The sequence below is a fragment of the Podarcis filfolensis genome (genome assembly GCF_964270895.1).
Source record: "Podarcis filfolensis genome assembly, chromosome: 2".
Taxonomy (NCBI): domain Eukaryota; kingdom Metazoa; phylum Chordata; class Lepidosauria; order Squamata; family Lacertidae; genus Podarcis; species Podarcis filfolensis.
The window spans coordinates 101,401,416-101,426,423 of record NC_139605.1 but is presented as its reverse complement, the minus strand read 5'-3'; the positions used below and the strand labels follow the sequence as shown (position 1 = coordinate 101,426,423).

At 41.2% G+C, this 25,008-nt stretch overlaps 2 protein-coding genes across 7 annotated transcripts in view; one reads left to right on the top strand and one right to left on the bottom strand.

Annotated features, from left to right (window-relative positions):
- APOH (apolipoprotein H) overlaps positions 1-25,008 on the top strand; it is a 351,268-nt gene that overhangs the window by 98,710 nt on the left and 227,550 nt on the right. The window lies entirely within an intron of this gene.
- The window catches only part of PRKCA (protein kinase C alpha), a 187,017-nt gene continuing 167,917 nt past the window's right edge, over positions 5,909-25,008 (bottom strand). For 2 of the 6 annotated variants that reach the window (XR_014544417.1, XR_014544419.1), the window contains 6 exons: positions 24,820-24,958; positions 22,589-22,669; positions 20,515-20,622; positions 17,221-17,361; positions 8,444-13,188; positions 5,909-8,400 (listed from right to left, as the gene is read on the bottom strand). Coding sequence is in view for 2 of the 6 variants with exons in the window: in XM_083598717.1 (XP_083454843.1) it covers positions 13,024-13,188; positions 17,221-17,361; positions 20,515-20,622; positions 22,589-22,669; positions 24,820-24,958 (634 nt within the window). In the remaining 4 variants the exon portion in view is untranslated. Of the gene's footprint in view, positions 13,189-17,220; positions 18,222-20,514; positions 20,623-22,588; positions 22,670-24,819; positions 24,959-25,008 lie in introns of all 6 variants that reach the window. The other 4 variants (XR_014544416.1, XR_014544418.1, XM_083598717.1 and 1 more) reach the window with 2 other exon arrangements.

Genomic DNA, 25,008 nt, shown 5'->3' with positions numbered 1-25,008 from the left:
TTAATTTATTTTAGCTGGTCGAATAGAGGGATCATGTCTAATATAGTTATCAACACAGTAATGAAGAACTTCCTCTCAGTGACTGGGATGCTGGTTCGACACTGAGAATGCAATGGTGGCAGAGAAATAATATCCCTTCTTTACCACTGCCACATGGTAAATATCATTAGGTGCCTTTAGTTGTGTTTATTTATATTCCTTGTGAGATTTGTGTCACAAGTGTGTGGTCCTGCCATGGACATGGAATTGCTCCCAGGCTACTGTTCTGGGGGTTCTGAAGGATATATTTTGTATTGGCCATTTACAATTATTTTTTATAAAGGCAGCTGACATTTGCTTGATGAGAGTGTCAGGTCAACATGACTATTAAGAGTTTTCATATATCTGTTTATGGATCTGACAGTTTGTCTTCTACATAAGCCAAGGTCCAAAATAACAATCCCTCTGCATGCATCTCAGTCTAAAAGCACTAACTGTTCCCCCGAGGAGGATTTAATCCACCAGGGTATTTCAGCAACCGATTTCTAATGAGCTCCATCTGACCTGAAATTCCAGCAGCGCTGTGACTCTCCCCTTCTGCTAGAGCAGGTGCCTGCTTTGAGAGTATGAGATATTTATGTTCTATCAGCTTATTTCCTTTTCTGCATTCTGCTGACATGGTTACAGAGAGGAACTGAGCAACATTTGAAAAGAATTGTCGTGGTTAGAGGAACTCATAGTGTGGATTAGAGCAAAGTGATTTTGCCCGGGTGCCTTGCAGAAATTTTAGTTCTCCTGTGAACTTCTGTTGTTGTTGTTTAGTCGTTTAGTCGTGTCCGACTCTTCGTGACCCCATGGACCAGAGCACGCCAGGCACTCCTGTCTTCCACTGCCTCCCGCAGTTTGGTCAAACTCATGCTGGTAGCTTTGAGAACACTGTCCAACCATCTCGTCCTCTGTTGTCCCCTTCTTCTTGTGCCCTCCATCTTTCCCAACATCAGGGTCTTTTCCAGGGAGTCTTCTCTTCTCATGAGGTGACCAAAGTATTGGAGCCTCAGCTTCAGGATCTGTCCTTCCAGTGAGCACTCAGGGCTGATCTCCTGAAGAATGGAGAGGCTTGATCTTCTTGCAGTCCATGGGACTCTCAAGAGTCTCCTCCAGCACCATAATTCAAAAGCATCAATTCTTCAGCGATCAGCCTTCTTTATGGTCCAGCTCTGTTACAAATAACTAGTGGTGCAACTAGTCAGAGGTGCAGAGGGCTTGATGTATTATTACACCTTTGGATGCTGAATCACAGCTAAAGCGCAGGAGGAGATAAATTGCGTCCATAGTCATTTCCAATGTGAAACAAAAGCAAATTTTCGACCCAAGCAGGTGCCATGGAGGAAGTTGAGTGAAAATGTACCCTAGGTTTTCTCAGTGAGAACAGAAAAAAAATTTTAAGCGGCAGTGGTTTGGAATGGAGTAGATGTGAAAATTGAATGTCAAAGTTATATGATACTTTTCACAAAGGTGCAAAGGGGGAGAGGGCTTTTAGAAAAGGAAAGTAGATTTAAAAACAAACAAACAACCATGTTAAGATGAAGCTTTGCTTGTACATTCTCTTTGTTCTTATAGAATCTCCTATGTGACAGCCAGCACAGGACACCTGATTCAAATTGTCAGCTGTGAAGTTTACTGGACAGCTTTGACCCAATTCTCAGCACAATCCTGCAGCATAGAGTGAAAACAAGGCAACATATATGCACTGGCCACCTTGAGTTTTGCAAGAAACACAAACGTGATGTACTTTGGTTGCCTATTAAAGGGGAGGTGGGAACAGACAGCTGCTTCTTAGAATAGTTTATGTTATTGTTTATTGTGTGTATGTGTGTGTATGCATGTGTATGTGTGTAGATAAATAGAAATGTGTGTGCAAGTTGTGTGCAAGAGAAGAAAAACTCTGGCCTTCGATAAAAGAGCACAGGAGGCAACTGTTGAATTAGAGACCTGGCAGGGTTCTTGTGTATGCAGTGGTTCCTGTGTATTCAGGAGGAAACCTACAGCCACTCCCACCAGGGTAAGGAGGTAGTTTTTCCAAGCATGGCTTCTTCTACATCTCCCTTTTATGTAACTGTCACAAGAGGTGCCCAGACCTGTACTAGAAGCTGTACATAAAAATGGACCACATTAGCAATGCAGGGTGTGTGTGTGTGTGTGTGTGTGTGTGTGTGTCTATCTATCTATATATCTCTAGAAATACTGCATATAGTGGGAAACATCTTTCATGTGTTGCGAGAGTACAGCTTTGCCAGTCCAACGGTTCACAGAGTTCATTCCTGCCAAGCCTTGCCCACATTTAAAGCACAAAATCAATCTGCTCTCTGAAGCGCACACAACTCTTTGCGGGTTTTGTCAGGCAGAACAATTTAAATATGCAGAGATGGTGCTAAAAATGGCTTTCTTTTCTTTCTTAAAACTCAGTCATGTGCTTCTCAGGTTTTAGCAATAACTTAAAGAGAAGCCCCCTTTTCGCTTTGGTGGCAATTTTGCAAATGACTGTTAACAATCACAGGTAAATAATTTGTCTGCAATGGAAGTAATTAGGCAGCTGAAGAACTGGAGGGGGGGAGCAGTGGCGGACAAGAATGAAATGAAAACAAAAGAAAAACAGCAGACATAAATTGCTCTCTGGTTTGTTTCAACAATGACCTGGGCCTTAGAAGTATTTCAGAATGTCATTTCAATGCCTCCAGAACCCGGAAATGCTAAGTAATGTGTGAAGTGAAAAAACGCTAGTTGTTAGCCCTTACACACAGCCCAAATACTGCTTTAGATAAGGGGTGGGGGACTGTTTTCAGCCCGAGGGTGGACTGCATACCAGTGGAAGGCAGGGCCAGAGGCATTAAGTGGGCCCCCCAGCAAGCATTTTTGCAGTAGATACCATTCCAGCCATGCAAAAGCCAGAAATCTCTACATTCCCACCCCAGTCCATCACCCACTCAGGCAAGCAAGAGTAGTTCTCAAACTTCAAGGATGCATTATTGTGGGGGAACCTGTGGCCTTTGAGATGGTGTTGGACTACAACTCCCACCAGCTTCAGCTGACATAGCTATTAGTCTGGGATGATGTGAGCTGGACTCCAGCAACATCTGGAGAGCTACAGGTTCTTCACGCCTGGTTCTTAAGGTTAACGTCCTTCAAAGGCACAATCAAATACTACTACTAATAATAATAAACCAGGCACAATCAAATGATGATTGCTCTTTTGAAGTAATGGCAGCAAAAATGCAGCTACCATATTTTTTGCTCCATAGGGCACACCGGACCATAGGGCGCACCTAGTTTTTAGGGGGGGGGAATAAAGAAAAAAAATATTCCCCCCCCCAGCCCCAAAGAGCAAAGAAGCCAAGACAGCGAGTGGGATCCAACCCGCTGGCTGTCTTGGCTTCCTCTTTAGCCACACGCAACCTCTCCAGCCAGGAGAGGCTGCGCGCGGTTTTGGCAGAAGCCAAGACAGCGAGCGAGATGGATCCCGCTTGCTGTCTTGGCTTCGTTTTTAGCCGCGGGGCTGGGGCGGGGGAAGCCCGAGCTTCCCCTGACCCCAGCCCCCAGAACAGGCTGCTATCCGCAAGCCTTCGGAGCCCGGCGGGAACTCCCGCCGGGCTCTGAAGGCTTGCGGATAGCTGCCTGAAGCCCGGGAAGTGCAGCAGGAGTTGGTGCTGCGCTCCCCGGGCTTCAGGCTGCAGGCTGCTATCCGCAAGCCTTCTGAGCATGGGGGGAACTCCCGCCGGGCTTGCAAGGCTTGCGGATAGCTGCCTGAAGCCTGGAGAGCGAGAGGGGTCGGTGCGCACCAACCCCTCTCGCTCTCCAGGCTTCAGCAAAAGCCTGCATTCGCTCCATAGGACGCACACACATTTCCCTTTCATTTTTGGAGGGTAAAAAGTGTGTCCTATAGAGCGAAAAATACGGTAAGTCGCTCAAATCATATATATGATGGACACCCTTCCTTGGAAATTAAACCAACATCAAGACTTTAACATTCAAAAACTTTACCTGCGGAAACTGATAGATGAATTAAAACATTATTTTTACAGCCATGCGCTTCTCCAAGCAAGGGCCCGCAGTCTCTTCTGCTAACTTCCAAACAAATGTATTCTCCCCTAAGCAGTCAAGTCTTCTGTATCTGAGTTAGGCCATCCCTTGCAGCTCCTATGAGAGATTTCCACTTTTACCTTCTCCTGCTGCTTTGCTCTTTTCCTTTCAAGCAGAGAAGAAGCACCCCACCAGTCTATTCAACTTAGCAGTGTTCACAGTGGATTCTAAAACAAGTCATCTCAAATCACATAAAATAGAGTCTCTCCTTCGCTAGATACCTCTCTTGTGACAAACGTTAGCCAATCCCATGAGTACTACTAGAGAACTCTCTAGAATTCAGTTACCAACCATGATAGATTGGGCAAGAGATGTGGGACATAACATAATGTTTGAAGATTGGGAAAGGTTGTGGAGGAAAGGGGTCAAGTTCACCGCATGTACAATGTTAAAGGAAAATATTATGAAAATGATGTATAGATGGTACTTAACTCCTGTAAACTTAGCAAGGATTTATCACAACAGTGATAATCTATGCTGGAAATGTAAAGAAAAGGAAGGTACCTTTTACCATATGTGGTGGACCTGTCCTTCTGGTAGAAGATTTATAATGAATTGAAAAAAATGTTGAAATATACATTTGTTAAGAAACCAGAGGCCTTTCTCCTTGGAATAACAGGTTTGGAATTGCCCAAAAAATATGTTAGATTGTTTTTATATGCCACAACTGCAGCTTGAACTTTACTGGCCAAGAATTGGAAAACACAAGAAGTACCAACAGTGGAGGAATGGCAGATGAAGATGATGGACTTTTCAGAGCTAGCCGACCTGACCGGAAGAGTCCGTGACCAGATGGAGGAGGAGCATCAGGAAGAATGGAAGAACTTCAAAGATTATTTACTTAAATATGCTAAGATAAATTAATTAGAAATACTTGCAAAAAAATTAAAATAGGCTAAGGATTTAAATATGTGAAGTGATAGAATACTATGTTTAAAACAAAGATGTTAAGAGGATTAAGTAAACTTTATGAGATTTTGTTTTGGAAAACCATTACAATGATATATATTGAAATTCAGTCAAGGGAATTTGAGGAAGTCACTTAACAATGTTATTAAGATTAGATTAAGTACAGTTATGATGTGTGTGTGTTTGTTAATTTAAAATTTTGGAAAATTAATAAAAAAAATTGGGGGGGGGAGAATTCAGTTACCAACCAATCAAATTTAAACATGTGGTAATGCTTAGAAGCATTTACAATTTTGGTGAATTAAATTACCATACTTAACATGCTCACCATAAAAAGGGTGTGTGGTAATGGTGATAGGGCTTAGTGAAATCCCTCTCAATGCCAGTCACCCAGTGAAGGGGAAAAGGAGACAATGGACATGTTCAGAGACCCTCTTTCTTCCCCCTGCTTGGGCCTTGCCCAGCACCTAATAAATAACTTCCCCCAGAGGTCCCTCACAGCAAGCCTCTAATGAACGTTGAAGGCTATAAACTTGGAAGCAGCTGTTCCAATGCAACCTTAGGTAGTGGACGACTGGAGAAAAAGGAAAAAACCTAGAATGAAGTATGAAGAAAAGACAGCTAAGGACCCCCCTTTCCAACAACTTATTTTCAGCCCCACTACAGCTGATATGTGCACGGACTAGAACACTCTTGGATGGGGACAATTCAGAATCAAATGCAAAATTTCCTTGAGTTGAGCTTAAAGAAAGGAAGGGCAGTTCACACCGCGAACTGTAAGAACTGTACTTCAACTGGAGTACCATCAGGGATAAAAAGCAATACATTCAAACTCTTAACAAGTCAAAAACTTGCAGTGTAAGGAAGACACTCCTCCACAAAATAATTATCAGTATCTTTATTCATATTCACTTGCTTTAAAACTACCATTAATATTTAACAAAAGAAAATGTCATGCAAACAAAGATTAAATATTAATATTAAGGGGTGTGGGGAAGAAATGCAACAATTTGTACATTAATCTTGCCTGCTATTTTTTTTAGATTTCCCCCTGCAAACGAATGGCTTCTCCCATTATCCCTACAGTACCTTATCGTCATTAAATAATTAGAAAAGGTTCCCTTCTGTCCATAATATAAATGTTGAGCCTTAAAAGTGGTATCATACATACAAGGTAACTGATTCTATCCTTTGTCAAAAGAAAAGATAAGGGTTAATATAGCAAATACCATGATGTTATAAGGTCTTGTGTTGACACATTCCAGGGCTGCAACCTGACCATAGTGTGTGACCTGCATATTTGTAGGCTTTACATTAAGCAAATAAAATAAAATAACAATAAAATCACATTTTATGTTAAGACTGGCTTGCATTCATATAAATAACAAAAAGAAAGGAACAGCTCTTAAGTTATTTCCGTGAAACAGTTTAGGCAGTGATCTTCCAGCTAAGTAATAGAGCAGACCCTCTGAAATAAATAGACTTTCCCACTGATTTAAAGGGGTTCACTTTGGGTATTACTTACTTGGAGATCAGCTATAGTATCATACCAAAGAAAAGAACCATTTAAACCCTAGGCCTGAAACCCTGCATAGTACGCAGATAAGCACACAGAATCAATGACTCTGATGAAATTAATTACGGGTTGGTTAAAAATCCATCCATCCTGGCCCATCCATTTCTGCTTGGTACTGATGTACCTGTAAGGTACTTGCATGGCACAGAGATAGGCTCCTCTCCTTCAAGGGCCTCCCAATTCACTTTAATAGGACAGAGAGCTATGGGGCTGCCTGGCAATGAATGGGAAAGCTCAGGGGCAAGATGTGCATTGCACTGAAAATCTAGGGAGCACTCAAGGACATTGGAGAGGTGAATTTTTAACCTTTGATGGAAAATGGGTGGGGGTGGTGGACTCAAGTGCTTTGCCCAATCTTGCCCAATGCGCTTGTGTGAAAATCCCACACATAGGTTTCAATGGGGTTTGCATAGGAGAAATTCCCAGTGGAATTTGTGAGCTTTGAATGTCCGATGTGGTACAAAAGATGTATCCGATGGAATCAGACTGTTGCCTGCTACATGATCTGAAACCTTTTTTATTTCTTTCTGGCATTCATTTCTTCATGGCACCCACCAATAAAGATCAAATCTCTCTTCTACAAATAGTTGTAGCAGTCAAGGCCAGCAAGCCTCAGTCAAACTGAATTAACAACGGAAATAGATTTTTTGCTGATGGGATTGGTTGCCTTCAAAGGATAACTTATTTTATTTTCTGGTGCTTTGGGGTACACTGAAAATATGGTGTCAAATTTCCTTAACATTTCATTCTACAGTAATCAGTGATGCTTTATTTATACAGGATTTGAATCTCTTCAATAGGAAAACTGTCTACATGGTTTTTTTGTTTTTTGCAAAAGCAGCACTTGATAGTACTATATAGGACTTTGCCTGGCAAGAGCGAAGTTGTATTCCATACCCCCGTAAGACATTGATTAGGATAAGTTCAGTACTCCCCCCCCGTACTATTACAGTTGTATAAAAAGTATAAATAGCATTGGTTTTTTCAGCAAACCATGTAAATTGAACAAATGGATTCCTTATTAAAAAGTATAATACTTTTAATATATATATTTCATATTAGAAGTGTACCAGGAACAACAACTAAACAGCTCTCACAGCAGCCTGCGAGGGACGTAAGTAGTATTATTGTCCCCATTTTACAGATGGGGAAACTGAGGCAGAGAGGTTTAGTACCATGCCAAAGGCCACCAAGGGAGTCATCAGTAGAGCTGAGAAAGAAGCCCACTGTTCCTAGATCCCAGACCTGTGGTACAACTATGACAACATTATAGCAATACCCCCCCTCCCCAGATTTTCTTATGAACAGGGAGGACTTTGCTGCATGCTTACAGATTCACTATAAGGCTGTATAGATGCCAGCTCTCACTGGCACAGTTATCAGCTGATGATATGAAGTGATATGTAATTATCAGTGCTAAATCATTCCCAATTTACTTTAAATATTTCAGATACATTTTGTTGGCAAATATGTGAGGTTTAACCATTTTGTTGTCTTGCAAGTAAACATTTTTTTTCCTTTGAACCAAACCTTGCTACAACCAAATTCTTAATATTTGACACATTTTTACAGATGCAAACAGATTAAAAAATGAAATAAAAGCGACAACCATTACATTCTAATGGCCTAGACAACAAAGATAACAAATAACATTATTATTATTTTTTTAAAAAACCCTACCAAATTTCTTAATGGGCATAAACATTATAAACTGAACACTATAAATACATTTTCCACACTATGTTGAATTTGGCCACGAGGGAATCGCTTGTATTTTGATAACCGTGAACCAATATGCACTGAGGGCCCAATTCAGTTGGTCCTGTGAGCACAGCTTTCAACTTACAGGATGCTGCTAATGTGATGGGAAGGATGCAAAAAAGGTGGGGTTGTGTCCTGAATATACAAAAATAAAAATAAAATAATGCAACCTTCAGCTTCATATTCCTAGAAGATCCTTTTTGTCCTCCATTTGTCTCCTATTGCAAAAATAATTCTAAAAGTCGGGAAAGAACTCTGTTCTGTGGATACTAGACTTGCTAAAATTTTCATATGCAACCTTAACCCGCCCCCCCCCCCCGGGCCAGTAAGAATTGCTTTTAATTCCACAGACGATTAAATAAGCTATGTCTCCGGTGTTCATTAAGTCTGCGTAAAATGAAATGTTGACTTTCAGAGGACTGTGGCTTTTTGAGCATGCATTTATTTCCACTATTAGAAATAAGTCCAGCTATTATGGATGAACTGTTGTAGGAGCTGGTGTGTAGAGGCTTGTGCCATTTTAATATTCTGTATCAGATGCACAAGTGTCTACAGCTGGTCCTGGTTAAGAATACCTGCTCTCGGAGATTCTAGGGGAAACTAGCTTGCTTTGTGCTAAAAAAAAACAGTCACCAAATACTTCGCTGTTAAACCCTTGCGGCACCCTCTTAACGCCTGCCATTTTGCTATACAAAAAAAAGGGGGGGGGAGTCTCTGTGTTTCTGTAACTGGTGATTTTCCCAGTTATGTAAAAGGTAACTAATGGCTTAAAAGCATTGAGCATATACCACATTAGACCAATGCTGGGATTTCAAAAGAGCAAGAACAGAGACTACTGTCTGCTATTGAACAGGCAAATTCCAGAGCAATTGAAACAGCTTATGAAAGTGCTGGTATGTTTGTCTGCTGGGAAAGGAAGGAAAAGCAAATTATTGTACTTTGTAGTGCAATGCTCCACCTGCGTTTTAAGCAGCTGTATGCACACTGAACAGCTGAGACACAGGGCCCGGAAACAAAACCTAGTCAGGGCCGGTTACTGCTCAGTATCACACTTTTCCATATATGTGCTATAAATACAAGTTCCTGTCGTTACCATCTATTTGCCATTATTTCACTAGCTTTCGTTGGGTGATAATTCTAGAAGCATTCCTTTGCTCAGTTCAACTCCACATTATCTAGCACTCAGAGCCAAAGGAACATAGGGTAGCGTCATATACCTGGTTAGACTATTGGTCTATTTACCCCAGTGCTATCACCTATGAATGGCAGCAGTTCTTCATAGTCTAAGGGCAGGAAGAGGCCTTTCACAACACCCCTCCCTTATCTTTTTAAACGGGAGATATCAGGAATTGAACTGGTACTTTGCACAAGAAAAACATGGGCTCTACCGTGGAGCTAGGCCTCCTTTCCCAATGGGGGCAAAGCAGTCTTGCATCTTTCTTTTTAGACTGTAAGCTCCTCAGGGCAGATACAAGTCTTCTTGTTTGTTGCTCTATAAATTGCACCACCACCTCCACGTTATTGCAATCCATGCACACTCAACGTATATATTGCAATCCCCTGTCTGTGTCCGTGGCTGCAGAAAGTGGGGATTTCATGGGAAAAGAACATGTCCTAAAATAACGTTCCCTTCTCAGCATGCTGATGGGCAGATTTTGAGCCTCAATATAGTCCCAAAAGTGTCATCACCGAATATATTGTGTTCCCTCGCCCCAGTGGCAAAAACATATCAAGTAAGTGGAACGCTAGCGTTTGTTTCTTTATCAAATGAAAGTTTAATTTTGCTAGCTAGGCTGTGCCAATTATAGATAAACCACTAAGCGTTAAGTCTGGGAATTAAAAATTATCTGCCCAATTATGATAAAATATGCTTAATTTTCTCTCAAACTGTGACAACTGTTTAGAAAAAGAGGGAAATCTGAAGGAGATATGGTGCCAGAATTCAGCTCAGAACACCTTTACTGTCAAGTAAAGGTACCAATGTCTGATAGCTTTGATACTTTTATGCGTAAAGGTAGTCCACCCACACTGACCACATTTTTCATTGTTATACTATTTTTATGGTATAAAGTTCATATGCCTCTTATTCACAGTATCGGTTATTTGCTGCAGATTTCAAGTGGCATGCTTATGTGATGTTCCACATGCACACACGTGACCCTGGGGCCACAAGTGTGCTTCGTGAGTTGGCGTAGGTGCCTCTACACCAGTGAGCACACATGAAGGTAAAACACTCTGTGTTAAGGTACCTTCAGAGAATAGTGGGGCCGTTCAGCAAGTGCTTTCAAGAAGAGGAGAGATGAAATATTTTGGCACTGTTCGGAGCTATAGTGTACTATGTAACAGTTTCATAAAAGTGGAGACCTCTCTTTCCTTCACAGTAATCTTGTGGAACTCATCCCATTTCTAGGAAGCACATTCGTGCGGCCAAAACAGCAGGCGCATTGCCCTCCATGAAGGAAAAGGCATGACAAGATTCTGGCACTGGAGTGCATATTCAGCATCTAGGTTTGCAAATATTAAAAGGGGGAATGTTAAGAAATGGAGAGGAGTGTACCATACCGCATGCCGAAAGTGCAAATCAAATACAAACTGATTTTTAAAATCAACATATTCTAATAATAATAAAAAAATAAGGTGGGGGGAGCTTACGCAATTTAAAACATGGGGGCTAGAACTCTAGAGGAAGCATCTATCAATTATAGCAATGGCCTATTATTATTTTCCTGTTTTGAAAATCTAATTGATGTGTAATAGCCACTCAACTTCAACCATGTCTCAAAGAGGATATGAACATGTTCTGAGCATGCAGTCAGTTCTTTTCAATTTTTTCTGTTCCAGTCCTCTTTTCCCATACACATGAAAGCTGCTCTTAAAACTGCCAGCGATCAAAATGTCTTTTAGGGATTTGGTGCAAAGGGAAACCTTGGGTGAGGTGGGTAGAGAAATTATCTACATGCACCAACAGAATTTTTCTTCAGCAGCCTGGGGGCTCAGAGGGCAGTGGTTAAAAGTTTTTTGATGCCGGTCAGAGCCTTGCAGAAAAGCTGCAGGTGGCTGTTATAATTTAGCATTAGGCCTACGTAAGAACAAGGCATAGATTTCCCTAAACTATCCACGTTATGCAGAACTTAAAAAAAAAAACACCTCCAAAACTAGTAATAATAAAACATTAAGCTAAATCTAAATAAAGAGTCATTCAGAACAATAACCTTCACAAAGATAGCACAGCTGTGTCTTATAAAAAATGTATATATCTTCTTCATACTTGATAACAATCATCCATAATATAGATTCACTTAATGCTTATTATTAAACATGCAAAATTCATTGCATGATGCATATGCAAAAATGTATTCAACGTCTTCAGCCAGGACAACTGCAGCCAAAGACAACATCTTCAGCTGCTTTTCAATTCTCGTTTTGTTTTTCTGTGGTGCCAGGGCTCTTAAACCATGTAAAATACTGAGGGAGGGGATTCATCTAATGAACCCCATCCGCAGAAGTCCTGTGCAAGGACTTCTCCTTGTGCCTAGAGATCCCCCCAGAACAGCCTGTGGGGAGAAGAGAGGGTGATCGTTCAGTCTGGCAAGCTGAAATGCTTTTACGGACGGAACTTTAATCCTAACACAATGTTGAATTCCACCCTAAGCTTTTAATTTTTAAAAACCTTACTTTTATTGGGAAAAGCAGGGACTGACTCTGAATTCTACATTTCTGTTAATTCACTGTACAAACACCTTCCTATCCTGCAGTTTGCTAAATAAATAAGTATAAACTGGGGACTTGGGGCTTTGCAGGTTTGTCTCAGAGCCGAGCTAAGAAACAATTTTTAGAACACAGTATTAGAACTTGGCTTAATGATAAACGTTGAGTAGTGGCGAAAATTAAGCAGTACAAATGGCACCCTGGATCACAGTGTAATCTCATGGAGATTAAAGTTAATACACATTATCAGCATGATGCAGTTTTACCTTTGAGATAGTTCATCATAGGTTCAGTTAATAGTAATCTTACGTATCTTATCTTTTCAATTTAATATTTTCATACATTTGCCGCTACTTTGATCAACTGATTTTACAAAGATCTCATGGATCTGATTTGTTCATTTGTTTGCTGTAATAGGTATACATGCTCAATTTTTAACATTGAAGCATTTCCCACGACTCTGCTCTTGTTTTCTCTCTGTTTCAATTATTTTACATTTCCGGGCCTATTACCCAGCCATTCATCCTGTCATGTGACACCAAGCAGACCAAAGAAAGACCTGGTCCCACAGGGTTCTACATGCAATAATTCAGATTTGCTTATTATGATTATTCCACCCCCCAAGTCTACATGATACTCTTAATTAACCCCCTGAAAGGAAAGAATCCCAGAGGTGCAGGGTACAATGGGAAACAACAGAAGTTATAAAAAAAAATGACAAAGGCTAGCTTCGTAAGAGTAACCTAAAAGCAGCAGTGATTCCTAGATGAATACAATGGGTAGTATGTGGTGATCTCCTGAGACCACACGATCTTTGCTGTAAACCTTGGCATCTTCCCCCGCTTCTTACCCCTACAATTTTCAGACCCAAATGGAATCAACAAGGCAAAGGTCTAAAAACTCCAGGGCTAAGGACAATTTTCCACTGTGTGGCTTCTTCGCGTCTATCGTTTTCATACTGAGCTCTGCAACTGGGGATGTACAAACTGTGGGTTGACATAGGAGAACCCTTCGAAATCTGCTTGGTCTATGTTAGAAATGACCAGCTGATCAGGCGGTGTTAACACTGGCTGTCCTCTGGTAAAGAACTTGTCGAAGTTTTCGGCGCCCTTGCCGCACTGTAAGGTGGGAAGAAGAAAAAAATCAGTCAGAAAAAGAGAATCTTGCTGTAAGTTCTGAAGTAATTTAAAACATTGCACCAGGTATGGAGAAGCTGTGGCCCTCCAGATGTTGCTAGACTCCAAGTCCCGCCATGCCTAGGGCCACACTGGCTGGGGCTGATGAGAGTTGAAGTTCAGCAACATCTGAAGGGCCAAAGGTTCCCCACAAAGGCACTACAGTGTTCTGAAAGTGTGCTAATTGCACTGGACCTCGCGAATTTGTACCATTTCTTTTCGACACAAGCGATGAATGAAGCGCAGTACGCATATTGTTTTGTTCCATACAAACAGTTCCAACTATCTTAGGGCATGCATTCAAGTGAAGTAAGTAATAATAAAGCTATTCAACAGTATTAATTAAGTGGTGCTTAGTTTGTTTTTGACTGTTGGTTTTTTTAATGTCGTTAATATTGCCGTAGTGTTAATATTGCCGTAGGTTATGAGTGCCGTAGTGCTTTGTGATTGGTGTGAGCGAAAAGCAGCGTAGAAATATAATACATGAAATGAAACAAAGCAAGGATTCCAGTTGTTGTGGTGGCACTTTGCGTGAGCAGCACTTTAGTGCTCATTACAGTTGAATAATCTGTAATAATTCGGATCTTACATGAGCATTTGTTCATGAGAATCTAGGAGTGGTCAGGGTAGCTTATGAATTTTTTGTTTTTGTACTGATTCCCCCTGCAAGCTAGTTTACAACCCAGTCTACTGTTGTTATAACTGAAAAGGAGAGCTGCATAAGTTTTCATTTTAAGTATTCTTTTCCTTCTTTCTTGAAGGATGCATGTACTCAGACTCTAGATAGCTGTAAAATAAAGATGAAAAACCAAGGGGAGATGTCACTGGGAATTGGCGGGGGGGGGGGGGACTCCAAATGCCACAAGCAGCTTTTGAAAGGGACGTGGCAGGCAATTTTGTCACTGGCATATTCCATCAGACAACAGTTATAGGTAAACACTTCCAACAGTTGCACTAAAAAAAAAGAAAAAAAAGATTGAGTTGCTGGATCAGGAGTAGCCAACAAGGTGCTCCTAAGATGTTTTGGACTACAACTCCTATGAGCCCCAGCTAGCATGGCTACTTGTCAAGAATGATTGGAGCTGTAGTCCACAACATTAGAAAAGAACTGTGTGGGCAAACTCAACTATGGTATTCTCCTTATTTAATATTGAATTAAATGTCTTGTACTTCAGAAACATTTGATTTGGAATTTTCCTCTTAAAAATCATGAAATGCTATTGCAATTACCACAAATGTCCAATGTATGTACTTCACACAAGCTCCTAACTGACTGCTCTCGAGTGAAAGGCAGAAGTTTTAATACATGCTACAATTTAATTAGGGACGTGGGTGGTGCTGTGGGTTAAACCACAGAGCCTAGGACTTGCCGATCAGAAGGTCGACAGTTCGAATCCCCGTGATGGGGTGAGCTCCCGTTGCTCGGTCCCAGCTCCTGCCAACCTAGCAGTTTGAAAGCACGTCAAAGTGCAAGTAGATAAATAGGTACTGCTCCGGCGGGAAGGTAAACGGCATTTCCGTGTGCTGCCCTGGTTCGCCAGAAGCGGCTTAGTCATGCTGGCCACATGACCCGGAAGCTGTATGCCGGCTCCCTCGGCCAATAAAGTGAGATGAGCACCGTAACCCCAGAGTCAGTCACGACTGGACCTAATGGTCAGGGGGTCCCTTTACCTTTACAATTTAATTAAGGACTAATATATTAGCTACCCAGATTCTTCCTTATTTCAGATTATCTGAGCTATATATAAAATAGTCCCACAAGAGAATATCATGGGTGATCATTTCTACAATGAAATAACTAAGAAGGCTTGAGGAACATGCCTCAAATATATGGTACAGACGGCCAGAAAAAATCTCACATATACAGACATAGATACCTGATGGTCATGAAGTGTTAAAAAAATTCATCACAATCATAGCTCTTGAGCCAGAGAAACATAGTCTGGAATTGTGCACATGTAACTCCTTGGTCAGATAATTGACAATAGCATTTATCAAGGACTCAGGTGGAGAAATAAATTCATCTCCCCACACCACCTCTTAACCAACTGTTGACTGGTGTACTATGACTCTAGTCCTGTGAGCCAGAAGTATACATAGAAATATACATAGAATCATAGAATTGGAAGTGACTCTGAGAATAATCTAGTCCAACCCCCTTGCAATGCAGAAATATGCAGCTGTCCCACACAGGGATCAAACCTGCAACCTTGGTCTTATCAAAACCCTGCTCTAACCAACTGAGCTATCCTCTTTCTTGCTTGACCTTCTGAACTGGAGAGCATGAGATGACTCCTCCTCCAGTAAGGGCCTTTTGCTCACGTGATCCTGCCTAACCAGTGAGTGGGAAGATTTGGGGAGGAAATGTGTAGATAATATCTACAAGGCTCATAATTCAGTTAGCAGTATGTGTGCAGGAGCCTGCTTCTGTAGATGTATGTCTAACAGGACTGGGAGCAATAATTAGTCAAGGAACTCCCATTTCATCTGCAGCAGCTAAACTGTAGAATAGCACGAGTAATAATGTCCCGCTAGCTGCTCAGCCCCCTCCCATGTATTTAACATCGGTTTTTGCTGCAGCATCCTGAAGCTCAAATGCTTACACTGCTATTAGAGAGGCACAAGTTCTATATTACATTCTTTAAAATCTCAACATTATGTGGCCATGGCTATGACTCATAATTGCCCTACAGTGGGATTTGTCATTAGTCTGTCACTATTCTGCCAACATGCACCACCTTAATGTCTGGTTTGCTATAAATGGGAAAGTGTTTCAAATGATACACTCTTACCCTTTTGCTGTGGGTTTTTTTTTGTTTTTAAACCAAGCAATGCTGTGACAATCACAAAGGCCTTTAGCTTGGTGGGTCTTTTGGTGGCACTCCAGCCCACAAACCAAAAATAGACGTTTTAGAGAATACTCTTTCCAGGTCCCCAGTTTATTCTGTACTAAGCAGCATGTGACTGCAATTAATTGTTCCACCAAATGTAATGTTCATAAACTATGAAGCATTTCAAAGCCTTCAGCTACCCACACCAAAGCTGAAAAACAGCTTTCCATTATCTAAGTATGCATAGCAAGCATTACCAAACACATTAAAAAGTATTACTGTTATTTCAACTGACATTGAGAGCCAAAGTTTTGGGTGGTGGTTGGTTTGTTCTTTTTTTTTTGTGAAAAAGGAAATGAAATACAAAATTCAAGAAATATTAATGAAACTCTGATGAATTCCCATGAGGTGAAAAACCAGCACTACCCTACTCTGTGATATGCTGCTGCTTATTATGATTATTAATATCAAACTTCCAGGCACACATGGAATTAAAAAAACCACAGGTATTCCAGATTGGGATTCTCACTCAGAGAAGTGAAGAAGCGATAAGCCTGAAGGGCAAAAGTATAAGTGCAAGGGAAAGGAACAATGAGAAAAATGCAGACTGTATAAGACTGTCACTCCACTGAACTACCAATGAAACTGACATGTTTCACACACTTCACAGTGACTGGATCCAATTGTATCTATCAACTTCAGCTGCTACTTTAGTTTTAAGTGCTAAAAACAGGTGGCTGATATAAAAACAGATTACAGGGTACCTGCCTACTCCATTGAATGATGTGAGTATATTCTCACTCCATGCTCAAAAGTGTAAGGGCTAATGTGCTTGATGTTTAATCTTAGAATGATGTAGTGCCATTTCTGGCTTCTGTTTTATTGAATGCTGCAAAGGCTACTTGAGTTATTCTATTGTTCTCTTTGCTGTTTCAAACTTGAGCATATTTCAGCATACGTATAAAACTTGTTACGATAATTGGGATTGAAAATGTGTTTTTCGGGAAGCTCAATGGTGTTTTTTTGTAGTTTGTGTACTTAAATTGTGAAAAACAAAACAAGTCTCAAATGTTTCTTTTTTTAAAAAAAAACCGAGAACTCCAGAAACAGTTCATTGGGGAAAGGAAGTGTTTGTGTCACTTACCACTTTAGGTTTGAAGGGAGGCTGGATCTCTCGGTTTTCCAATCTCTCCCAGTCAATTCTCCTGAAGAAGGCATGCTCTCGGATGTCTCTCTCCCCCTCAGGCCCACAGCCAAGACGCTTTCCAGGATGTTTAGTCATTAGCTGGAAATCAAGCACAAAACTCATGAAAAGAGGTTTCCAGAATGGGAGCAACAAAGTAGAGCTGTGCCTGGGAATAGGATATTTGAAAATGTCCTTTAATTGTTGCAAACCTGGTCATGTTTTTATCTCTGGAAACAGCCTTTACTTTGTTGTCCTTTTTTAAAAAAAAAGCCAATTAAACTTGATAAATTCCATTATGCTGAAATTGTAAGAAATGCAATCTACCCTTTATCTTTTGGGCACACTCTAGCCATCCCATTGGCCTGGCTCACACATCATGCTAAGTCAAATACTGGTTCGTTGGGAGCAGATTATGGCCTCTTTGCTCCTCCTTGGACATTTTGCTGCTGCACCAAACCAAGCTAGGTCACGCCGTGGCTTAGCATATCACCTGAACCTCAACTCCTGGACAACCCAAGAGATGTAAAACCAAGAGCAAGTCTTGGTTATACGTTGTTGTTAGAGCCATGGTTTGACAACATGCTAAGCCCAAACCATTGGCATGGCAGGAAAAGGACCAGGGTGACACAAAGCAGCCACAATCTCTTTCCTGGGAGCCCACAAGCTTGCATTAAGCCAGAGTTTGGCTTAGCATGACATGCAAACCAGGCCACTATGCGATTTAACCCAGTGGCAACAAGTATGCCTCTTTTTCGTTTGTATATTTACTACTTATCTGATCAATACCATCTGCGTGGAGGAAGCATGATCTTGGAAAAGGAGAAAGCCCTTATATTTGTAACTTGAATGGCTCTCTTAAAAAGGAGGGCAAATGGATAGTTGCAGGGAGTACGGTTTCAATGAATTCTGTGGTCTGTCTACCGGCTTCAACACCTCAGCGATTTCTTTAATGTTCATCTCTAGTTATGTGTTCAACATGAATAAATGCGGAGTTAGAATAAGCAGAAATCAAAACAATTCAAACTTTGAAACAGACAGGGAAAAAAAACCACATGGAAAAGTCACTTTGAAGGCTGCACCGTTTTTAACAGGATAGCAACTTATATACAGTATAGGAATGTGTGAATTAGGTCTAATTTTGTGCGGTTTTTAAATGTTTCCTTTGTATTCTTTGCTTATCTGTATGCCACCCTGGGTACTTAAGAGAGGAAGAGGGCAGGGTAGATTAATGTCTCCATTCACTTCTGCAGCATCTCCTTATTAAGACCCCTAAAGTCAATAAAGCAGACCTGTTTTTCTGTAACACTTAAAGTGTCTTATAGGGGAATCCTAAGCCCACTGGGACACAGGTGGTGCAAGCCTAGGGCTTGCCGATTGGAAGGTCGGCGGTTCGAATCCCCATGACGGGGTGTGCCCCCGTTGTTTGGTCCCAGGTCCTGCCAACCTTCTGGTTTCGCCAGAAGCGGCTTAGTCATGCTGGCCACATGACCCGGAAAAACTGTCCGCGGACAAACGCTGGCTCCCTTGGGCAGTAAAGCGAGATGAGCGCCGCAACCCCAGAGTCATTCACGACTGGACCTAACAGTCAGGGGTACCTTTACCTTTAAGCCCACTTACCAAAGCTACATAGGACTTCTTAATATGCATGCTTAGGACTGCACTGTTAATTGCAGAGTTTCTGAATCTTTGGACAGAAGCCAAATGCAGATTATCACTTTGTCACAATTACAAAATGGAAAGAAGGACTGTGCAGGTTGAGCACCAGAGATCTAAGGAAATGTCAGGCTTGTTTCTGGATATAAAATAACCAGAGCACATCTAAAGCATTTGTTTGAGGAGCAGCTGGCTCCAGAAATGGTTTCTTATCATAAGTACTGTATATGTTCCCCCTACTCTACAGTGAAATAAACTCCTCTGTTAGGAACAGGTGCATAACTGCTCTCCTGCTGATGGATCAGGTTGAATTGCTAGGAAGAAGAAGGAAAATCCATCTGTGTTTCAGAAAAGATTTCTGCATCGGGGAGTAAATAAGCTGTTTCCCCCCCCCTTAATTTATGGACAGTATGCCCTCCTGAAAGCATGGGTTGAAGCAGATATTGCCGTGGGAGGTGTCTGCTCAATTTGCAAGACACGATGCATATGCCACCTAGCGGTGCAGGTGAGCAATAAATGAAGCTCCTTTATTAGATTTCTTACGCACCCTTTACCATAAGGTCCTAGGGCAGTGACCTTTTGTGGCTGCACAACTGGAAATTAATTTCAAGGGTGGACAGAAGATAAACTTAAATACAAAGAAAGATGTGACCATTTTCTTCTACGGAGGAAGGCAGCCTTCTATGAGCGAAGCAGCCTTCAGAATACTCAGGAATGCAAGTAAACAATTCAAACACAAAATTCTTTCTGTATTAATAGAACAAGGAAGTTTTGGTTCAGAAGTGTCTAGTGAACAACCAAAGGACCTAATGATTTTTTTTATTATTAACAGAGCTTAATAAAATGTTTAGTAATAATATCAGTGGTATCATCCTGAAAACAGAGAGAAATACAACAAGCAACTCCCTCCCCCTAAAGCAACCTTCCCAAAGCTGGTGCCCCACAAAGGACTTCCACATGTGTAGGTCAGAACATTTAGAGGGCAACCAGGTTGGGGCAGGGTGCCCTAAAGTATAGCAGCCATTTGTACTCTGAAGGAATGAAACAAAAACCAAACTAAACAAAGAACAAGGAAGAATGCAGACCCAAGGAGCACAAAATCAAATTTTAGAATCCTCCCTGAGATATTGAGCATCTCCTTTACATTCAAGCACCATAAGGATAGAAAAATTACTTTATATTGCCACCAGCTTCTATCTTTAGAACCAGTGCAAGATCTGGGAGCTCCCTCTTCAGTTTCTAATACCTATGAAATTGAATTTGTGCCTCCTAGGTTCTACAAAACTATGTGGCTATGAAAGGGACCTCCAGGAATAACCAGGTTGCAGTTGAATCCGATGAGATGGGAAACATTAAAGCAGAAACTTATGGGGAAGGCAGAAGTTCCAATATATTCATTAGTATGAACAGGCAAAACCACCTGAACCATGGAGTAGCTCCAAGTATAAAACCGTTACATGTGGCTGATGATGCATCTCAAACCACCATAGCTTGTTTATATAAATAAAGCATAGAAAATAGTAAAATTAATAATCTCAACAGTAAAATACAGTATATAACTTGAACAGCAAAACAGATAATTGCAGCAAACTTTCTTACCCCCTTGCAAATGGACACAGCTTCTTTGGACATTGCTTTGGGGTACGAAACATTATGTTCCATTATTGATTGAAAGAGCTCGTCTTCATCTTCACCATCAAATGGAGGCTGTTAAAATGTGGGGTAATTGTTAAATTGAATGTTAAATGGGTAATTCAGAGTTAATGTCAACACAGAATATTTACTCAAACGTAGATTAATCTATTGAGCATAAGTCAGCCTCCTCCAACTTGTTGCTCTCCATATATTTTGGACTCCAATTCCCATCTTCCCCAGCCAGCATTGCCAATGGTCAGGGATGATGGGAGATGGAGTCTAAAACATCTGGGAGGCACCAGATGGAGGAAGGCAGTTTTAATTACCTTCAGATGAATATCTATGCTGTTAGGTGCCTTGATCACAATTTTATGGAAAGGTGAGATACATTTAATAACAAAAATGTGGCCAAGGTCAACCCTGAAGTATGAGATAATGCACTATTCTGTGCACACTACTGTGTGACAGCTATACATTGCTAAGGCTTTGCTTCTACTCCACCGAACAAAGGAGCAGCCAGCGCTGTTGTCCTAGAGAGGCAAACAGGGCAGCAGACCAGCTTCAGTGAGCATAGGCCTTCCAATTCCTCTCCCTGAGTGCCACAAAACCCTGTCATTTATGCTGCTCCTAGCATGCATTTCATAGTATTACGTACATTTGCATACAAATGTCAGGGATGAAACAAGAGCATGTAAAAGCTTCAGTTTCTTCCCCACCCCCAGCAGTTTTTTGGAAGAGAGGCAGAAGCAGCAAGATCTGTTCTCATCCCCAAATCAGCTTTAAAGACACCTAACTGTCTGTGCCTAATCTACCTGAATTTGGAAGGCTCTGTCCCCTCAGAAGTGTCTGCTATGCCTACAAATGTATTCCAATTCTGACAAACGAAACGTTACAGCGGTTTGTTGATTTCCCCATTATAATCAATGGAGAGACAATATAATCAAGGGAGAGAAACAAAGTAACACTGTTTACAGAGCAAAGGTGTTGTCTGAAGCACTCCAAGGTCCACAAGCCTTCTATATGAAGCACCCAATCAGGATCTGAAGATTTTTGTTTGTGTGCACACCTCAAGTTTAGATGTTCAAATCTTGGCTTAATAAATCAAGATATGAGTGAGCTTACTGCACACACACTTATTTTGCTCCTTCCTCTGCACAAGCTGGGAAACAAATCAGGAGGACACAGTTAGATACAGCTTTCTTTTATATCCAGACTGAAAACCACAGTTAATAGCTTCCACACAAACCAGATTAGGAAGACAAGTTCCAATGGGTTTATGTTCTGGATGGTTTGGATGGTATTAACCATAGTTTCCTGGTTTGGACATAACATGAAGGCATGGTTAGCCATAGCTTCCTGGCTTGTTTCCATGCCAGGGAGGAGCAAAAGGACTCTGTCCAGGTACATAAAACTCATTCACACTTCAGCTTACTAAGCCAACATTTGATCATCTGAATGAGGCTTTAGTTTGTGCTGCATACATAAGGGAAGGTGACAAACTATTTTCAATCTGAAAGTGGCCGATGATTCCCCAGAAATCCCTAAGTATTGGAGACAAAAGAAGCAGAACTATATAACTATAAACTGCACTTTATGTGCAGTTTTGCTCCTTCACTCCCAGTGATGGAAAACAGCACAGCTTTCAATGGGAAGGCTAGTTCTTAATGGGTTACTGGATCACCTCTTCCATGAGCCAGCAGAACAAAATTAAACCTAACTGATACCAACCGAACTCAGCCACTCTGTGTTTGCATTTCTCTTTACATACTTAAACGCTATCAGTTTGTGTGCACCACAGGAACAGGGTGGTTATTAAGGCTGATGAGCTGTTAGCTATGCAGACAATGTGCATATTATAATCTCGTGACTTGATTTAACTTTCATAGAGCGTTGGGGGGGAAATATGGATTGAACTGACTGAATCTAACAACCCTGCTGTTAATTTCTCTACTAATAAGGCATCTTTCACATTAGTCATTCACCTGGCATCAATGCTCACTCATTGAAGTATTAAATGCAGAAGCACAAACATCCTTACCTGACCAGCTAGCATCTCGTATAACAGTACGCCATAGGCCCACCAGTCGACTGACCTTCCATATGGCTGATAGGCAATAATCTGTGAATTGTAAATGAAGAAACATATGTTTTAAGGTTGATTTTATTATTTTTTAAACATCTAACTGAAATATTCTGTAGAAATAATTTTATAAACAAAATCAAGATAATGGAAAAATACGGAAGTCATGCTACGGAGGGACACAGTTGGAACAATTGGTTGATTCAGCTTCATGTAATTAACATTTGTATCTGCATGGCCCTGGCTACAGACATCTGTAACTGTGGCAAACTGAAAAGGGCAAGAAATGGCCACAGTGTGCAATCAGGGGTTTACAACCATGGTTTGCATGAAGTTTTAAAGCTGCAACAAGCAAACCATGGTTAAGACAATATTCTCAACTCTCCAGTCTCTATGTTTGTTAAGGGGAGAAACTGATGTTGACAGTATCTTCCTATGAATCAACTTCAGAGGGAAGGCAAGGTAAAACATTCTGATTTTAACAGGGGCTAAGGAAACAAATCATAGTGAGTGCTAACCAGAATTAAAGGTATGTTTGCACTTAATGCTAAACCATGGGTTTAGCAGCACATGGATGATTCTCAGTAAGCCAACTTTGAATCAGGAGTTATGAAGCTAGGTTGTTTAGCCATTGCCTGTTTCAAACCAAGATTACATTTTTGTACACAAGCTAAGCAGAAGTCAGTATTCTGGCCACAGGGGAGAAAGAGGGAGTGTGCAAGTCTGACACTTGTACACATAACACCTGTTTAAGCATTATGTGTAAACCTACCCTAAGTGCTGTATCTGCACAAGGACTACTGAACATCAGTTATTTGTTTGGTGAAGTAGTTGAGTATGTTAAACAAGGTGTTTCAGTGGAAATTCACATTGCAGACCAGATCTATTACATGCTACTTCAAAAATAAATGTTAGTAAACACTGGTTTTAATGGAAGAGACCAAGATTATTTTGCTCTGCTGTAGTAACAGAACTTCATAGGAAGTCAACACTAACATTGAACCAATTATTGCTTTATTCTGGGGCTTTAAAGGCATTTTTTAAAATCTGCAAACCCTGGTTAAAGACATACTAGTTGAATCATCAATTGAATTCTATTCCATTTCAATTTCTACAGTATAAATAAAATGCAGGAAGGCAGCCTTACTGTGCTAATGCACGCCACATAAAATGAGAGTGGAAACTGTGTTCACACTTAACAAACAGGTGCTGTCTGAGGCACTAATTGGGAGAATGTGTACTTCAAAGACATAAGTAATTGGGAAGCTGAATTATTCCCTTTCATGATATAAAAGGAAAGTGAGCAGAAAGGTGAGAGCCAAATTAAAAAAAAAACATTCAGCTCACTTGCTTCACTGACAGAGATGATGTCTAGATACACAAAATGTGAATATATATTAATTCAAGTAAGGATTTATTTGCCTGTAAATAACAAGCCAGTCCTAACTGACACTAATTCAAAATATAACTGTGTGGTAAATCCAGACTTTACTCTTATGGCTGTATAACCTATAAAACTCAAAGAAACTGGCTGTGTCAATGATTTCCTTTTGGATAAACGCAGTTGGGTAGCACTGGTCCTAAGAGACAAATTACCATATTTTTCGCCCTATAGGGTGCACCGGCCCATAGGGCGCACCTAGTTTTTTTTGGGGGGGGGGGATAAAGGGAAAAAAAATTATTTCCCTCCCAGGCGCGGGGCTGGGGCGGGGGAAACCCGAGCTTCCCCCGACCCCAGCCCCCAGAACAGGCTGCTATCTGCAAGCCTTGGGAGCCCGGCGAGAACTCCTGCGGGCTCCCAAGGCTTGTGGATAGCTTCCTGAAGCCTGGAGAGCGAGAGGGGTCGGTGCGAAAGCCTGCACACGCCCCATAGGACACACACACATTTCCCCTTCATTTTTGGAGGGGGGAAGGTGCGTCCTATAGGGCGAAAAATATGGTAACTGCTTGGCAAAGTTTTCCTTCACTGTACTTAATTTGTAATTGCCCATCCAAATTGGGCTTGCAGTGCTTCAGGAAGGCCCAGGAGGAGGGTGTGGTTTTCCCCAGTTTGTCACTGTGCACCATTTTTATCATCATGTGATTATCAGTGAAAGGAATCTGGTACTGGACAGGATGCTTAAACATGCATTTCACAGTTGCCTTGGGGAAATGGTTGTATGGTGTTTTGCGTCTCAGATAGTAAGTACCTCAGGTGCAATGTAATCAGGAGTCCCACAGAAGGTCCTCGTTGACACTCCATCAGCCATATTCTCCTTGCACATCCCAAAATCTGCAATCTTAATGTGCCCTTCATGATCCAACATTACGTTATCTAATTTCAGATCCCTATGAGAAATCACACAGAAATTAAAAGTCTGAATCCAAACAAGAGGCGA